The following is a 13,786-nucleotide window of genomic DNA, read 5'->3' as shown; positions in this document are numbered from 1 at the left end:
AGCCTGCTCTGGGTTCCTTGTTCCGTTGTGTGACCCTGGGCAAGTCCCCGCTCTGGACCTCCTCCTCCATATCATAGATGAGTGTTGGGCCAGCCAGTCTGATGTCCCTTCTGCCTCAAAAGGTTTAATTCCACAGCTGAGCTGAGGAAACTGCTGGTTTGAGAGGAAGGATATACCATCTGTTAGAATCTATGAGACATTCTCCAGGTGCTGCAGAACTGAACCACATTCTTCCTTGATATTTAACAGCCTGCTTGCTTCTGCTATAGGTGTCCACTGCGATGGCTGAGGAGATCAGGCGCCTCTCTGTGCTGGTGGACGAGTACCAGATGGATTTCCACCCTTCTCCAGTAGTCCTCAAGGTTTATAAGAACGTGAGTCATTAAGCAGCAGGTGCTCTGGGCAGGGGCCCCTCTTAATTCCTTTTGGCTACTGAATGGAATCACTGAGCAGACAGCGATTAGCCCTTGCTGGTCCGTGTCAGGGTCCCTCACCGAGGGAGACGAGACCCAGACCTCATGCAGCCTTCTGCGGTCACCTGGTGGGCATGGGCTGCCCAGCTTCAGATTTCCTTGTCCGTTGGCTTCCCAGAAGGAACTCCTGATGGGGGATGCTGCTTTTCTTAACCTCTCTCTTCTGGTTGCAGGAACTACACCGCCATATAGAGGAAGGACTGGGCCGAAATATGTCCGACCGCTGCTCCACGGCCATCACCAGCTCCCTGCAAACCATGCAGCAGGAGATGATAGGTCAGTGGCGCAGGGGGACTCAGAACCTGGGGCTCTGGGCTGGCCAAATGGTGAGTCAACTCGATACCTTTGGGTTCTGGGTGTATGTTGTGAGTTCATCCCATATGTAGACTCCAGGAGCCGTGGGGCTATCATAGGCTGAGAGTTTGGCCTGGTCCTTAAATCTACACGAGGCTTAAATGTTAGCAGGTGTGGCGCCTCTGTCTGCATACCCCTGGGGAGAGCTGGGCAAGGCTGTTCTTGGGGCCCAGGAACCTATTCACTAGTGTGGTCTGAGCGAGGCACTCCCAGCCCCACAGGCCCTCTCATCCAGGCCTGGTTGGGCAGAACCACAGCGTCCTTGGCGCTAGCTGGCTTGGCGCTGGTGTGACACAGGGCTGAGCTGATGAGCATTCTCTGTTTTTGTTCCTGACAGATGGTCTGAAACCCCTCCTTCCTGTGTCTGTGCGGAGTCAGATAGACATGCTGGTCCCTCGGCAGTGCTTCTCCCTCAGCTACGACCTGAACTGTGACAAGCTGTGTGCTGACTTTCAGGAGGACATCGAGTTCCATTTTTCTCTCGGGTGGACCATGCTGGTGAATAGGTTCCTGGGCCCCAAGAACAGTCGCCGGGCCCTGATGGGCTACAACGACCAGGCAAGCAGAGTCCCTCCCCGTGGGCATTGTGGGAGGTCAGTCTGCTCTCTGCCTCCAGACACATAGCCATTCTCGAGGTCAATAGCCGTGGCATGTGTGCCACCACGTAGACACCACATTCAAGGTTTTTTGCCACAAATCAACCTAGCCTTATCCTAAGAGCTAATATTTGTGAAATTACAAATGCTAGCTGTGTTTTTTCCTAATATATGTTAAAATATGTAACTGTTAAATATAGATGACTTACATCTATCCATATAGCACTGTTTTAAAATGTAGATTTTAAAACTCCCATCTCTATGCCTCTTGAATTATCACATGTACTGCTCTTGGCACACGTCCCACACTTTGGGGAACTGTGCTGAAGCGTTCCAGGATGGCCGCTGCTCGTATTTTGTGGTATCCCACAATGCTCACCATTCAGCTGGCAGGTCTGTTCGGAAGCTTAAATCCTTCTTTGCTTCGTGTGAAACTCATTTTCCCTCTTTTTGCCTTTTGGAAATTGAAAAGCCGTTCTCTGTGTCCCTGTTCTAGGACTCCCAGCCTTGAGGGTTACTGAGGGTCGAAGGAGAGACCTGCCACATTCTTCTTACCCCTCCCCTCGTTTCTTTCTTCAGGTGCAGCGTCCCGTCCCTCTGACGCCAGCCAACCCCAGCATGCCCCCACTGCCGCAGGGCTCCCTCACCCAAGAGGAGCTCATGGTTTCCATGGTCACTGGCCTGGCCTCCCTGACGTCCAGGACCTCCATGGGCATTCTCGTAGTTGGAGGAGTGGTCAGTGATAAGCCCTGCTCGGGAAGGGGGCGGTGGGGTGGAGGACAGGCGAGTGGGGCCTGAAGGGCACAGTTCTGCATTGGCCCAGCGCTTCATAGTGGACATGACCTTTCCATGGCCATCAGTGACTTTTCTCTTCACTGTGATCTCGTGGGGAGCTGTGCCACCTCAGCCCTTTAACATGTATTTATTGACTTAAGTCCCACTCAACTAACATGATGTTTAAATAGCACTATTCCCATTTTACAGATGAGGAACATCTGGGGATGGTTTGCCAAAGACACACAGCTAGGATTTGAACTCTGGCCCCGTCTGACTCTAAGGCTGTGTTCTTTCCTCTGTAGGGTCTGCACTACACGATGGGTAGGGAAGTGACCTGAGAAATTGATAAACCTGGGTTCTAGAGAGGCAGGCATGCCCAGGAGTTTCCTATTTGTAGGTGAGGAAACTGAGAGCAAAACTTACAAGGGTTTAAGACAAAGGAGGCCAGGCCAGGCCTTGAACCCTCATCTCTCCATCTCCTGGTTTTGTGGCCCTTTCGTTTCCACCCCAAGGCCTGAGGTCGCAGGCTGCCTTGATAACTGGGGTACTCCCCTCGTCCTGCCTCAAGACACACTGCAGCCAGTGTCATTTATACCTCGAATTTTCTCGAGGATGTGGCCAAGTTCTCTCTATCATGGACGTTTGAGTTGTGGAGTGGTGGCAGAAAGTAACTGTAACAGAGGCGAGGAACTGCATTCCCAGCTGTGACTAGGGTGGTGCAGAGCCAAGCCCCTCTGCCTCCCGGTCTGCAGGTAGAACGTGCTCTGGTTCTTTCTTCGTAGACAGTGACCTGGTGGAGGGTGATTAGCTGAGACGCTGACGCTTGGTGGTTGTGTAGCCCTTGCACAATATCTCGTTTTACCCAGACAACCCTGTGAATTGGGTGGAGACCGTTATGCCCATTTTGTGAGGAAACAGGTGTATAGAAACTCGCCCAAGGTCACACAGCCTGGATGGCAAGCAGCACCAGAGCCTCGATTTCCAGCTCTGAGTCCAGTGCTCTTTGACTATGACCACACTGCCTCGAACCAAAGTATCCAACCCAGACCAAAAGAAGCCGTCTGCTGAGGAGTGCTGTGTGGAATTCTGCTTGTTGTCAGTGTCATCAGAATGGGGTGTTGCTTTAAGAATTCTGTGTGCCTGGATCTGTGCTTCTGGTCCCAACCCCCATGCTTTGCACAAGTCCCGTCATGGAGCCAACGCTAAGTTTTCCTCATTTTCAAACTAGCGACAGTTCCTGCCCTTCTGGCCTCAGTGGGATCAAAGGTGTTCTGAGTAGAAACATAAGGGCTCCTAGACTGGGGGTCTTGGGAAAGTCCTGGCAGCGACAGGCCGAGGGGCTGGGCACTGGGATGGATGGCAGAGAGGCGGTGCCGGGTGACCGCTGTGCCTCTGCAGGTGTGGAAGGCGGTGGGCTGGCGGCTCATCGCCCTCTCCTTTGGGCTTTATGGCCTCCTCTACGTCTACGAGCGTCTGACCTGGACCACGAAGGCCAAGGAGAGGGCCTTCAAGCGCCAGTTTGTGGAGTATGCCAGCGAGAAGCTGCAGCTTGTCATCAGCTACACCGGCTCCAACTGCAGCCACCAAGTCCAGCAGTGAGTGGCCCCATTAGCCCGAGGGGCCAGCACCGGCTCCCAGGGTTCAGGGCTTCCCTCTAGGTTCCCTTCTTACCTGGCCTGGAAACCACTGGGTCCTGAGTATCGTTTGACCATGGCCTTCAGGCTGCAGTGCCAACTTGAGGCTAGGGATGGGGCGGGGCATCTTTCCAGAGACACCTACGTCCTGGGCTGGGACCAGGTAGGCCTCTGGTCCCTGAATGAAAGAAGACATGGGAAGACAAGGGACATTCCTGGTAGGAGTTTTTAAAGCTTGCCTTGCAGGGCCCGGGTAGTGGATGTAGCTTTGAAATTCTAAGCCACAGCCCGTTCCTCATGGCACAGCTTAGGTCCAGTGGGAATGGATCCTGTGATCTGGGTGGTGGGGCACGAATGCTAGCTGCCTGCCTTCTGTTGCCATGTGGCAGGCCCTTTGCTAGGCATTTTGCACCGAATTTTTCATTTTCTTTTCCAACCCTTTGAGGTGAACATTGTTTTTATTGGCATCTCCTTTTTCAAAATGAGGACATTGAGACTTGAAGACTAGTCCTTGTCCCCTGCCACTCGGCTGATTAGCAGCAGAGCCAGGATCTGAGTCTTGGTCTCTTGTGCCCAAGCCAGGGCACACTGTTCTGTGCTCCTGGTTCTCACACTATAGTGATGCTGAGTGTGTGGGGTGGTTGTAATGTCCATGGTCTCAGCAAGGGTAGGGAAGATTGTGCCAAACCAGGACTGGCACAGGGCTGAGCCACCAGCAGGGGACAGATGGGCCGGCGGCTGCCCTGCTGGTAGGGCAGATTTAGCTACCGACCACCATGGTTGGTCCCGACTCTCTCCCCCGCAGGGAACTGTCTGGGACCTTTGCTCATCTGTGCCAGCAAGTTGATGTCACCCGGGAGAACCTGGAGCAGGAAATTGCCGCCATGAACAAGAAAATTGAGGTTCTTGATTCACTTCAGAGCAAAGCAAAGCTGCTCAGGTGAGGTTGGCCTGGGCGGCAGGAGGCGGTGGGCTCTGGTGTGCGGCCCAGGCGCATGGGGAGCTCAGCCGCTTGTCTGCGTCTTGGGCGTGGACACCAATATCTCTGGGGGCGGATTTAGCTCACTCGTGTGTTGGACGTTTGCCAAGCACCTACTGGATGCCAGATGTGGTGCCAAGTGCTGGAGGTTCAACAGCACAGAGTCACTGCCCTCAAGGTGCTTGCAGTCAGGGGTGTGGTGGCAGCAGAGGAACCAGGCGGTGCGGTACTGGGAGGTTACAGCTCGCAGGCACCTTCTGCTTAACTGCAGTGTCTCAGGCACTTGACACGAGCTGTCCCACTCAACCTTCACCCTCCCTTCAGAGTTGTCTCATCATCTCCACTTTATAAAAAGGAAAATTGGGGCCTGCAGAGGTTAAGTAACTTGTCTGGAATCCTGCAGTAAATGTTCAAGCCAGGAGCAGAAGAATCCAGGTGTGCTTGGCCGCAGCGCCCTCTGACACTGCTGATTGTCCCTTCTTGTCTTCTGTGTGCCGGGGACCCTGGTTAGACCCACCATACACATCTTACTCCATTTCTCTTTGAGCTCAGAGGAGGAGGCATACCAGCATTTTTACCCACAGGGAAGCTGGTTAGGCAGCAGGTAACTGGCAGAGCCCACGTTAGAAGGCAGATCTGTGTGGGTCTCTGTTGAAACTCCGAGTTTGCGGGAGAGACTGTCCATCTCGGGAGTCAGGAGTCCTGGCTGCTGGTCCAGGCACTCGTGTTCGGTAAATTGCTGAGCTTTCCTGTGTCTCCTTGTTTTCCTCTGTGAAATGGAGTAAGATTTCATGACGCAGCCGCAGAGCTGAGTGTAGAAGTCCTCGGCCTGCTCAGCCGAGATAACGCCAGTACACGGGGACCCTGCGCTTCCTGCCCCTGCCCCTGACGTGAGCACCAAAGAGGAGCTGCATCCGAGGGCAGCGGCCCCTCAGCTGCTGAGTGGACTTTCCCTTCCCCTCCCAGGCTGCAGATCTGCCCTCCCCGCCCACCTCCCTGGGACAGCCATTTTCTGGGGCCACACACACTGCTCGTCCTCTGGGAAGTCTCGAGCTGTGGGGGGTGTCTGTGCTGCTCGTCAGCCACGGGGACAGAGTGAACCTGAAAAGGGCCAAGTGTCAGCAGCCCAACCCCTTTCTTGACAGGCAGGAAAACTGGGTTCCTGACAGTTCAGGGGCTTGTCCGTGGTCCTGGGGTAAAGCCGAGACGGAGCTTGAGGGTCAGAAAAGCCTGCCTTTCGGCTCCACCGCTGATTAATCGTGTGACTGTAGGAAGTTATTTACCCACTCAGGGCCTCATTTTCCTCCTCTGTAAGATGGGGTTATCGGGGGAGTAAATGAGCTACACATCAAGTGTTCTAGCACAGCCCTTGGCATATAATGCAGATGTTACCTATTATCAGTTATTACCATCATGAACCATTTCTTTGCAGGAATAAAGCGGGTTGGTTGGACAGCGAACTCAACATGTTCACGCACCAGTACCTGCAGCCCAGCAGATAGTGGGCGGCCCGCAGCCCGAGCGAGCCTGCATGGAGAAGGGGCGGCACGGCCAGCTGCGGGGGGGGCCTCCCACCAGGGCCCCGCGTAGCGCCTGTCTGTTGCTGCTGCTGTGAGAGTTGAAAGCACCCACTGTCTCGTACTGTTTTGAGCCCTTAAATGCTAGTTATTTTTCCCCGTCCTTTCCCTGCTGTTGCAGGAAGATCCTCAGCTCATAACCCTAAAGGAGACTTTTTTTAAACGATGACTATGGACAGCGTGGTACTAAGGAGTTCAGTCGCATCTTTTCTCTGCTGTTTCAGGTTCACTTGATTGATGAGGTGGTGGGACCTGCCAGCATTGCAGAATGCCTGGTGGGAGCCTTTAAGGGTATCGGGCAGACACCTCCTCCTCTGGCCAACACTAACACCGATCCGTGCACACCTGCCCTCCTTGCACCCCAGCACACCCTCCAGAAAGGCCGCCTTAGGGGATGCTTGGATTTTCTTCCCAGATTGCATCAGAAATAGTCCCAGGAAGGCCGAGTCCGTCTCAGAAGGACTTGTGGCTTGTGTGGCAGTTTGATCCTTCAGCTTTCCTGCTTCACCCCTTTTGCAGAGCCTTCCCGACACGTCTTTGTGGCGGGGCTCAGCATGCCTGGGGTTTTCTGCTAAGGCAGGTGTTGTGCCACGAGGGCTAGGAGAGATGCTGCAGAGGCAACTGGAGTAGTGAGAACAGCTTAAGGGGGACGGTTGTGGAGGGGTGCGTCCTGACGTCCTGCTGTCAGGGCCGGTGGCCCGTACTGTGATGAGGAGGGACTTGTCTCCCTTCTCGTCATTGTGTCGCTTGTTCTAGTTTTGGTCCTGGGCCTCTGTAGTCTGTTGTTGTTATTGGTGAAAGATGGTTTGGTCCAGATGGATAAAGGACGTGGTAGAAGGAAAGGTGGTGGCAGGCTGAGCGGAGGGGGCCAAGATGGCTGGAGAATGTGGAGTCGACACAGAACAGGGTCCTCCATTTGACCTTGCTCTGTGAGGGGCTCGTGGGGTCCGAGAACTCCCGTCCCACTAGCTGGACTGCATCCCTGTTATGGGAACAGACATGTTCCCACCCTTCACCCCCACGGTGGCCCAAGCTGCCATCGGCCACCCGTCCTCTGGACTGTCTCCTGGCCAGTGACGCTGCAGTTGGCTAGGAGACAGTGTGGGCACCCCAGCCCCCGTCCTCTCACCCTTCCCAATCCCCAGAGCCTCCAGCTGACACTCATTTGGCCTGATGTTGACTTTGAGAAATGTTTCCTGTTGTTGAGTTTGGGGATTGTTACTGGTTGAAGTGGGGGCAGGTTTCTGTCTCCAAGGTGTTAAGTCTGGGGCAAGCAGCATTTGGGTAACAGTTTTTGCAGTGCAGGTCAGAGAACTTCCTAGAAACAAGCAGCACCTCTCTCCCAGAAAGAGGTGGGGCTCAGACCGAGAGGTGGGGCTTGTCCTACTCTTGAATCTACCCCCTTCGGCTTCGGGGAAGTGAGTTGGTGGCCTCCGCTCACTGGTGGGTGGCCGCGCAGGTGGCATCCTCTCCAGGCACCCGCTGTCCTTCACGCCCTGTCTACCCTGTTGTGTGGAACACAGTGACGGGCTTTGCCGAGGTCGGGTGTGGTAGGAGGATGCTCTGAGCATTTTGCCAGGCCTGGATGGCAGTCCCCACACACAGCGTGTCAGGAGAAATCAGCGTCACACAATTCCAATGAATTTTGTGCTTTTTGGGGGAAAAAATTACTTAGAATAACTAAACATATGAATTTTTTGAATGTAGCCCCTGGGCAATGAATGGAATTTTGAGCTTCTTATACAATAAGTAAAATTAAATTTATACCACCGAGGGAGAGACTCTGAAAGAAGTGTGGCAAAAAGCACTTTAATTTAGTGCTGCTAACTTTGTTCTCTGTTTTTATGTTCATTTGCTGGAGTGCAAGACATGCTTGACACAGTGAGTTTTTTCTCCGATGTATTTAAGGTGATATATTTGCCTGAATTACTCCTGTATCATTGCTGATAATATTGGGATCTAAAATAAAACCTCATTGGAAACCCTTTGTAGGAGCTCCTCAGTTTACTGTTCTTGTGCAGACTCTCTTTGACAAAAGCAAGCCTGCAGGCTATAGTTCGCAATGACCTTAACTTTGTTTAGGGGAAGTTTCCGCTGTAATCTGCCTGTGGGTTCTTCCTGTGGGTTCCTCTTACTCTTGGAAGGAATCTGATACTCTTAGAAGAACAAAAGGCGCAACTGATCTTTAAGGACCAGGAAACCTAGAGTGATTTCTTTACAGATTTCACTATAACTCTAAACCATTCATTTTTCACTTAAAAAGTAATGACTCAGACTAGTCCACCCTAGTTTGCCTTCTGAGAACTTGGTTGTAACCTTTTCTTTCTTTCTCTTTTTTTTTTCAAGGGCCCTGGCTGCAGGCGGGACTAGTCAGTTTCCCTGGCCAGGGCTCTGATGCCCCCGGCGCCTGCACTGTTCATCCATTTCAGAGGCCTCCGCTTCTCGGTGGATGGCAATTGCATCCTTCCTGATTCCCAGGCCACAAACTTGGGGCATCATCTTGGACTCCACTGTTACATGCTGCATCTAACTTGTCAGTTTCTGTCTTCAAAAGATATCTAGGGGCCGGCCCAGTGGCGTGGCGTTTAGGTGCGCGCGCTCCGCTGCGGCGGCCCGGGGTTCGGATCCCGGGCGCGCACCAACGCACCGCTTGTCAGGCCATGCTGTGGTGGCGTCCCATATGAAGTGGAGGAAGGTGGGCACGATGTTAGCCCAGGGCCAGTCTTCCTCAGCAAAAAGAGGAGGATTGGCAGATGTTAGCTCAGGGCTGATCTTCCTCAAAAGAAAAAATATATACCTAGACCCTGACCGCTTTCCCCTCCATCACAACCTCAGCTCCGACCCAGGTTACTGCCCCGACTCAGCCCCTTCTCCCAGCCTTGCCCTCTTGTGCTTGTTTCAAGGCAGCAGCCAGAGTGACCTTGACATAGCTTTGAAAAAGAACTCAGCTTATGTACTTCTTCACTCAAAACACTGCTCTGAGTCCCACCTCAACTCACCCACTGAGTCGAGAACCCAGTCCTGGCAGTGGCCTTTGGGGTCTGTACTGCCCCTGACTGCCCCTCGCTTCCTGGCTCCCTCGGCTTTGGGCACACGGGTTCCTTGCTGTTTCTTGAGATGGCTAAGCACACACCTCCTTAAGTCTTTGCCCTGCTGACCCTCTGCCGGTTCCTCAGATGTCACCACGGCTAACTAACTCCTTAACCTTCAAGTCTGCTAAGTGTCATCTCATTGTCGGGGTCTGCCCAGACCACCCTACTTAAACCCCTCTCTGCTTCCCTGCTCCCTGGGGCTTCTGAGTACCCTAACCCTGCAACGTACGTAACAGATGTGATTTCCTAACAGTCATCCTGTAACACATGATGTTTGTTTTGGGTCTCCACCTGCTGGACCATGAGCTCTGAAAGGCCTGGAGTTTTTGTTCTGTTTGTAGACCAGTACCAGGTGCAGAATCAGAACCCAGTAAATACTTGCTGAATTAACGAATCCTGTCATGATAACAGTCCACACATTCATCAGCTCTCTAGCGTTGGAGAAGAGAACTTACAGATGCTACTAGAAACTTCCTATGGGCAGGCATGGCACTAGGACCCTTCAAATGCTCAAATCCAGCAGCTGGAGGGGTGATGGAGCCTGGCTTGGAGCCTAAGCCCTAATTTCCTAAAGCCCAGTGGCTTTCAAACTTATTCATTTAACCCTGACCTACAATTGGAAACATATCATGATCCAGTACACACACGTATGTGTAAGTGAAACCAAAAATTTTAAATCAGCTATTACCGTTTTTCTGCATACACCGGCATTTTCTCGTGAAGAAGCTATTTGCAACCCACTAAGTTGTTCACCAGCTTGTCTGGGGTGGTGACTTGTAGTTTGAAGAAGGCTGTTCTACCCCCTGTTGCCTCGCTCAGCACCACCCAGTGCTTTGTTCCCAGTCAAGGCCAGACTCATTCCTGTGGTTTCTCGACCTGCCTCATCCACCCACTGAGGCTGGGATTTCTGGCCTCCAGTGACAGAGTCCCCATTTAATCACCAAGAGTGTGTAGCCACGAACGTACCTCTCTGTTCCCAGCGCTGAGCACTCCAGGATGTCAGCTAAGTTCACTGTGTTGTCCAGGACAGGGTTGTTTGTCTCTGAGTGAGACTCAGGCTTGAGATTAGAACAGCCAGCTTTTGAGAGCTTAGCATGTGCCAGACATTTCTATGCATGAACCCAAGTCCCCTCAAAAACTCAGTGATCTCTTTTCCTCTTTGTACAAATGAGGAAGTTCATTAATTCCACAAAATATTTGAGGGCCTACTATGTGCTATTAAGCGTGGTTCTAAGCATTGGAGGTACAGCAGTGAATACGGTGGATAAAAGTCCCTGCCTTTGTGGAGCTTGTATGCTTGTCAGGGAGGATGGACAACAGGCAAAACCAATTGAGTAAAAGACAGTGTGTCAGCAGGTAAGGCCTATGGAGAGAATGGTAGGGGAGAAGAGGGGGGGAGGCCTCACTGAAAGGATAACATTTCAATGAAGCCCTGTGGGTATCTGGGCCCGGCATTCCAGGCAGAGGGAACAGCATGTGCAAAGCCCCTGAGGTGGGAGCATGCCCAATATCTTCAGGGAACAAAATGAGACTAGTGTGGCTGGAGCAGAGGGAGGGAGATGGAGAGTAGTAGGAGGTTAGGTGTGAAAAGGAACTGGGGGCAGACTGGGATCTTGCAGGCCACTATGAGGACTGGCTTTACTGTGAGTGAGGTAGATGTCATTGGAGAGCTTTGAGCAGAGGAGTCACAAGAGCTGACTTATAGCTTTCTTTTTTTTCTTTTTTTTGGTGAGGATGATTCACCCTGAACTTAACATCCATACCAATGTTCCTCTATTTTTTTTTTTTGGTATGTGGGCTGCCAGCACAGCATGGCTGCTAACACAGCAGTGTAGGCCTGTACCTGGGAACAAAACCTGGGCCGCCAAAGTGGAACGTGCTGAACCTAACCACTAGGCCACGGGGGCTGCCCCTGACGTACATCTTAATGGGGTCCTAGGCTGCTGTGTGGAGAGTAGACAGCAGAGAATAAGGATGGAAGCAGGGAGACAGGCAGGAGGCGACTACAGTGTTCTAGGGAGGAGGGGATGGTGCCTTGGACCTGGGGGTTCTGATGGAGGTGGTGAAGAGTGGTCAGGTTCTGGAGACCTTTGGAAGGTAGATGCCGGGTGCCGACAGACTGGCTGAGTCGTGGGTGGCTGAGGTTTTGTCCTGGGCACTTGGTGCGAGGAGGGAAGCTGTGGAAGAGCTGGTTTGGGGGATCAGGAGTTCCACGTTGGACATGTTAACTTCAAGGTCCCTCTTGTGTAGTTGGATATGCGAACTTGGGGCTCAAGGGAAGTCTGGCCAGGAGATACACACTTGGGAGTCAGCACGTGGATGGTGCCTTGGCTGGGGCTCCCCAGAAAGCAGCCTAAAGCAGAGGCTCATGCGCCCTCGTTTTATTCTGCAGAACAGCCCCAGAGAGGACCGGTGGGGGGAGGAGCGAGAAGTGGGAAGGAGGGAGAGCCAGCAGCAGGATGCGTTGTGGAGTTGGCCACCTCTAAATGTGACTGTGGAATCAACAGACTGTGGCCCTGAGAAGCCACGTAAAGGAGTCTCGGCGCCATTTCTTGGTGGGGAGAGGGGGAGGAATTTATCCTGTTTTCCTCTTCCCACTGGTTGAAGATTTGCCCCGGGGGGCATTGACTCTGCATTTCTGGGTTGCACACATAAACGCCTGGGCGCCAAGTTGGGGCCCATGGTGGACGGTGGAGGTGATGGGGAGGGTGCAGGGGCAGGGGCGTGGTGCGGGCAGGCTGTGCTTGCATCAGATCCCTCGGCCCAGGCAGAACTGGAAGAAAAGGCGAGTAAGGCCGAGAGGGTCTGAAGGGGAGCAGAAGGCTTGCGTGAAATAATCCACCCCTCCAACCGCACAGAGCTGCTCTTGCCCTTCTCTCTCTTCCCCGAGAGGGGAGGACGAAGTCCAGTGGAGCAGAGTCCTCTTCAGGGTGGTAGCCAGCACGATCTCAGCCTCAGAGGACTCGTGGCCCAGGCTGCAGGCCGTGCTGCTGCAGCCAGTCCCTCATCCACCCCTATTCTAGATTTCCCTTATCCCGGTCTGATGCCGCAGCTGCTCTGGTTGTTTCCTGGTGGGGTGAGCCAGACCTTCATCCCCCCGTCCGAGCCCTTGGTTGTCTTGCCCTGGTTGGGCTGTGATTGCCACAGTTGCCATTTACTGCTATCAGTGGGTGTGGAGACACCAAGAGACGCCCAAGGGGGTTCTCAGCAAGGCCCCGCCCCATTGCAGAGCAGCAGCCCTGACTCCTCAAGGGGATCGGAATCTATTCCCCCGGCAGTAAGGCAACTCTCTGCCTGCTGGTCCACCAACAGGAGGGGCCCAAAGACCAGGTGGTGGTGACACCTTCAAGTTTGCTGGGACCCTGGGACCCTATTGTGTCCCCTGGCAGAAGCTTCCTGCCCCCAGGCACTGGAACCTCCAACCTGGCAGAGAGACAGGAAACACACATTCCACAAGTGGGTCACTAGGAGTAATGGGGAGAGGGGCCTCTACTTCCACCCTCTGCCTCCTGTACCCACGCATTCTAGCCATAGGGGACACTGCAGCAGAGGGTAGGTTTCCCGGAGAACAGAGCTGCGGGGTATGGCCTCTGAGCTCCGCCTTTGGCAGGCCATGCCACTTGGGTGCTGGGGTCCCTGGTAAGATCAGTGGATCTTCTACTCAGACGCCCATTGTCCCACCTGTTTTGCCAAAAACTGGGTCCTTGGTGTGACGCCGTGTGGTGTGGCATACCATGTTGCTACCTCAGGCGACCTAAAGCCCTCAGATGGTGGTGCGGGTGAAGGCCCTGCCGGCGGGTCAGGCGAGCCCATATCTGGAGGAGTGTCAGTGTCACTAAGTACAAATCGCTCCTCTCCAGGCTGGAAGAGGGTCTGATGCAATCGACCTGCCACCAGTAGCTGGCCGGTCTCATGGAGATGGCACGTTGAGGGCTCAGCTTTGGTCCTGCTGTTGGCAGACCAGACGTTCAGCAGCAGCAGGCCCTCCCTGAGTCTTCAGGAGAGGAGCCCAGGCCACTTCACCCCCGTCATCGAGGCTGCTCTGTCCTTGGGCCCATTGCACCCACGCTAGGCTGGGGAGGAGAGAGTCAGGCTGACATCTACCAGCTGTGTCATCCGTTCCAGCTGGCTGTTGACTGTCTCCCCAGCAGCGGGCATTCTCTGATGGACTTGAAACATGAGACACAAGGATTTAATCCCTTGTGCCCCCTTCCGTTGTTTATCTTTGGTTCATCTTCCTGCCTTTTCCCCGGTTCCCCTTGGCCCCAGTCTTCCAAACTTTTTCTCCTAGGCTCCTGACCGCC

The 13,786-nt window shown here is 53.6% G+C and overlaps 1 protein-coding gene across 4 annotated transcripts in view; it reads left to right on the top strand.

The window, feature by feature from the left end:
• The window catches only part of MFN2 (mitofusin 2), a 28,549-nt gene extending 20,172 nt beyond the window's left edge, over positions 1-8,377 (top strand). For all 4 annotated transcript variants that reach the window (XM_087446803.1, XM_087446802.1, XM_087446801.1 and 1 more), the window contains 7 exons: positions 270-374; positions 647-749; positions 1,165-1,385; positions 2,003-2,158; positions 3,599-3,795; positions 4,640-4,774; positions 6,246-8,377. In XM_087446803.1, coding sequence (XP_087302929.1) covers positions 270-374; positions 647-749; positions 1,165-1,385; positions 2,003-2,158; positions 3,599-3,795; positions 4,640-4,774; positions 6,246-6,315 — 987 coding nt within the window. In that variant the 3' untranslated portion in view covers positions 6,316-8,377. The remainder of the gene's footprint in view (positions 1-269; positions 375-646; positions 750-1,164; positions 1,386-2,002; positions 2,159-3,598; positions 3,796-4,639; positions 4,775-6,245) is intronic.
• Positions 8,378-13,786: the final 5,409 nt, after the last annotated feature.

This window comes from Ceratotherium simum, chromosome 22 (assembly GCF_057802395.1).
Source record: "Ceratotherium simum simum isolate JZ-2026a chromosome 22, ASM5780239v1, whole genome shotgun sequence".
Taxonomy (NCBI): domain Eukaryota; kingdom Metazoa; phylum Chordata; class Mammalia; order Perissodactyla; family Rhinocerotidae; genus Ceratotherium; species Ceratotherium simum.
Note: the sequence above shows the minus strand (reverse complement) of the source record. Positions and strands in the feature narration are given on the sequence as shown.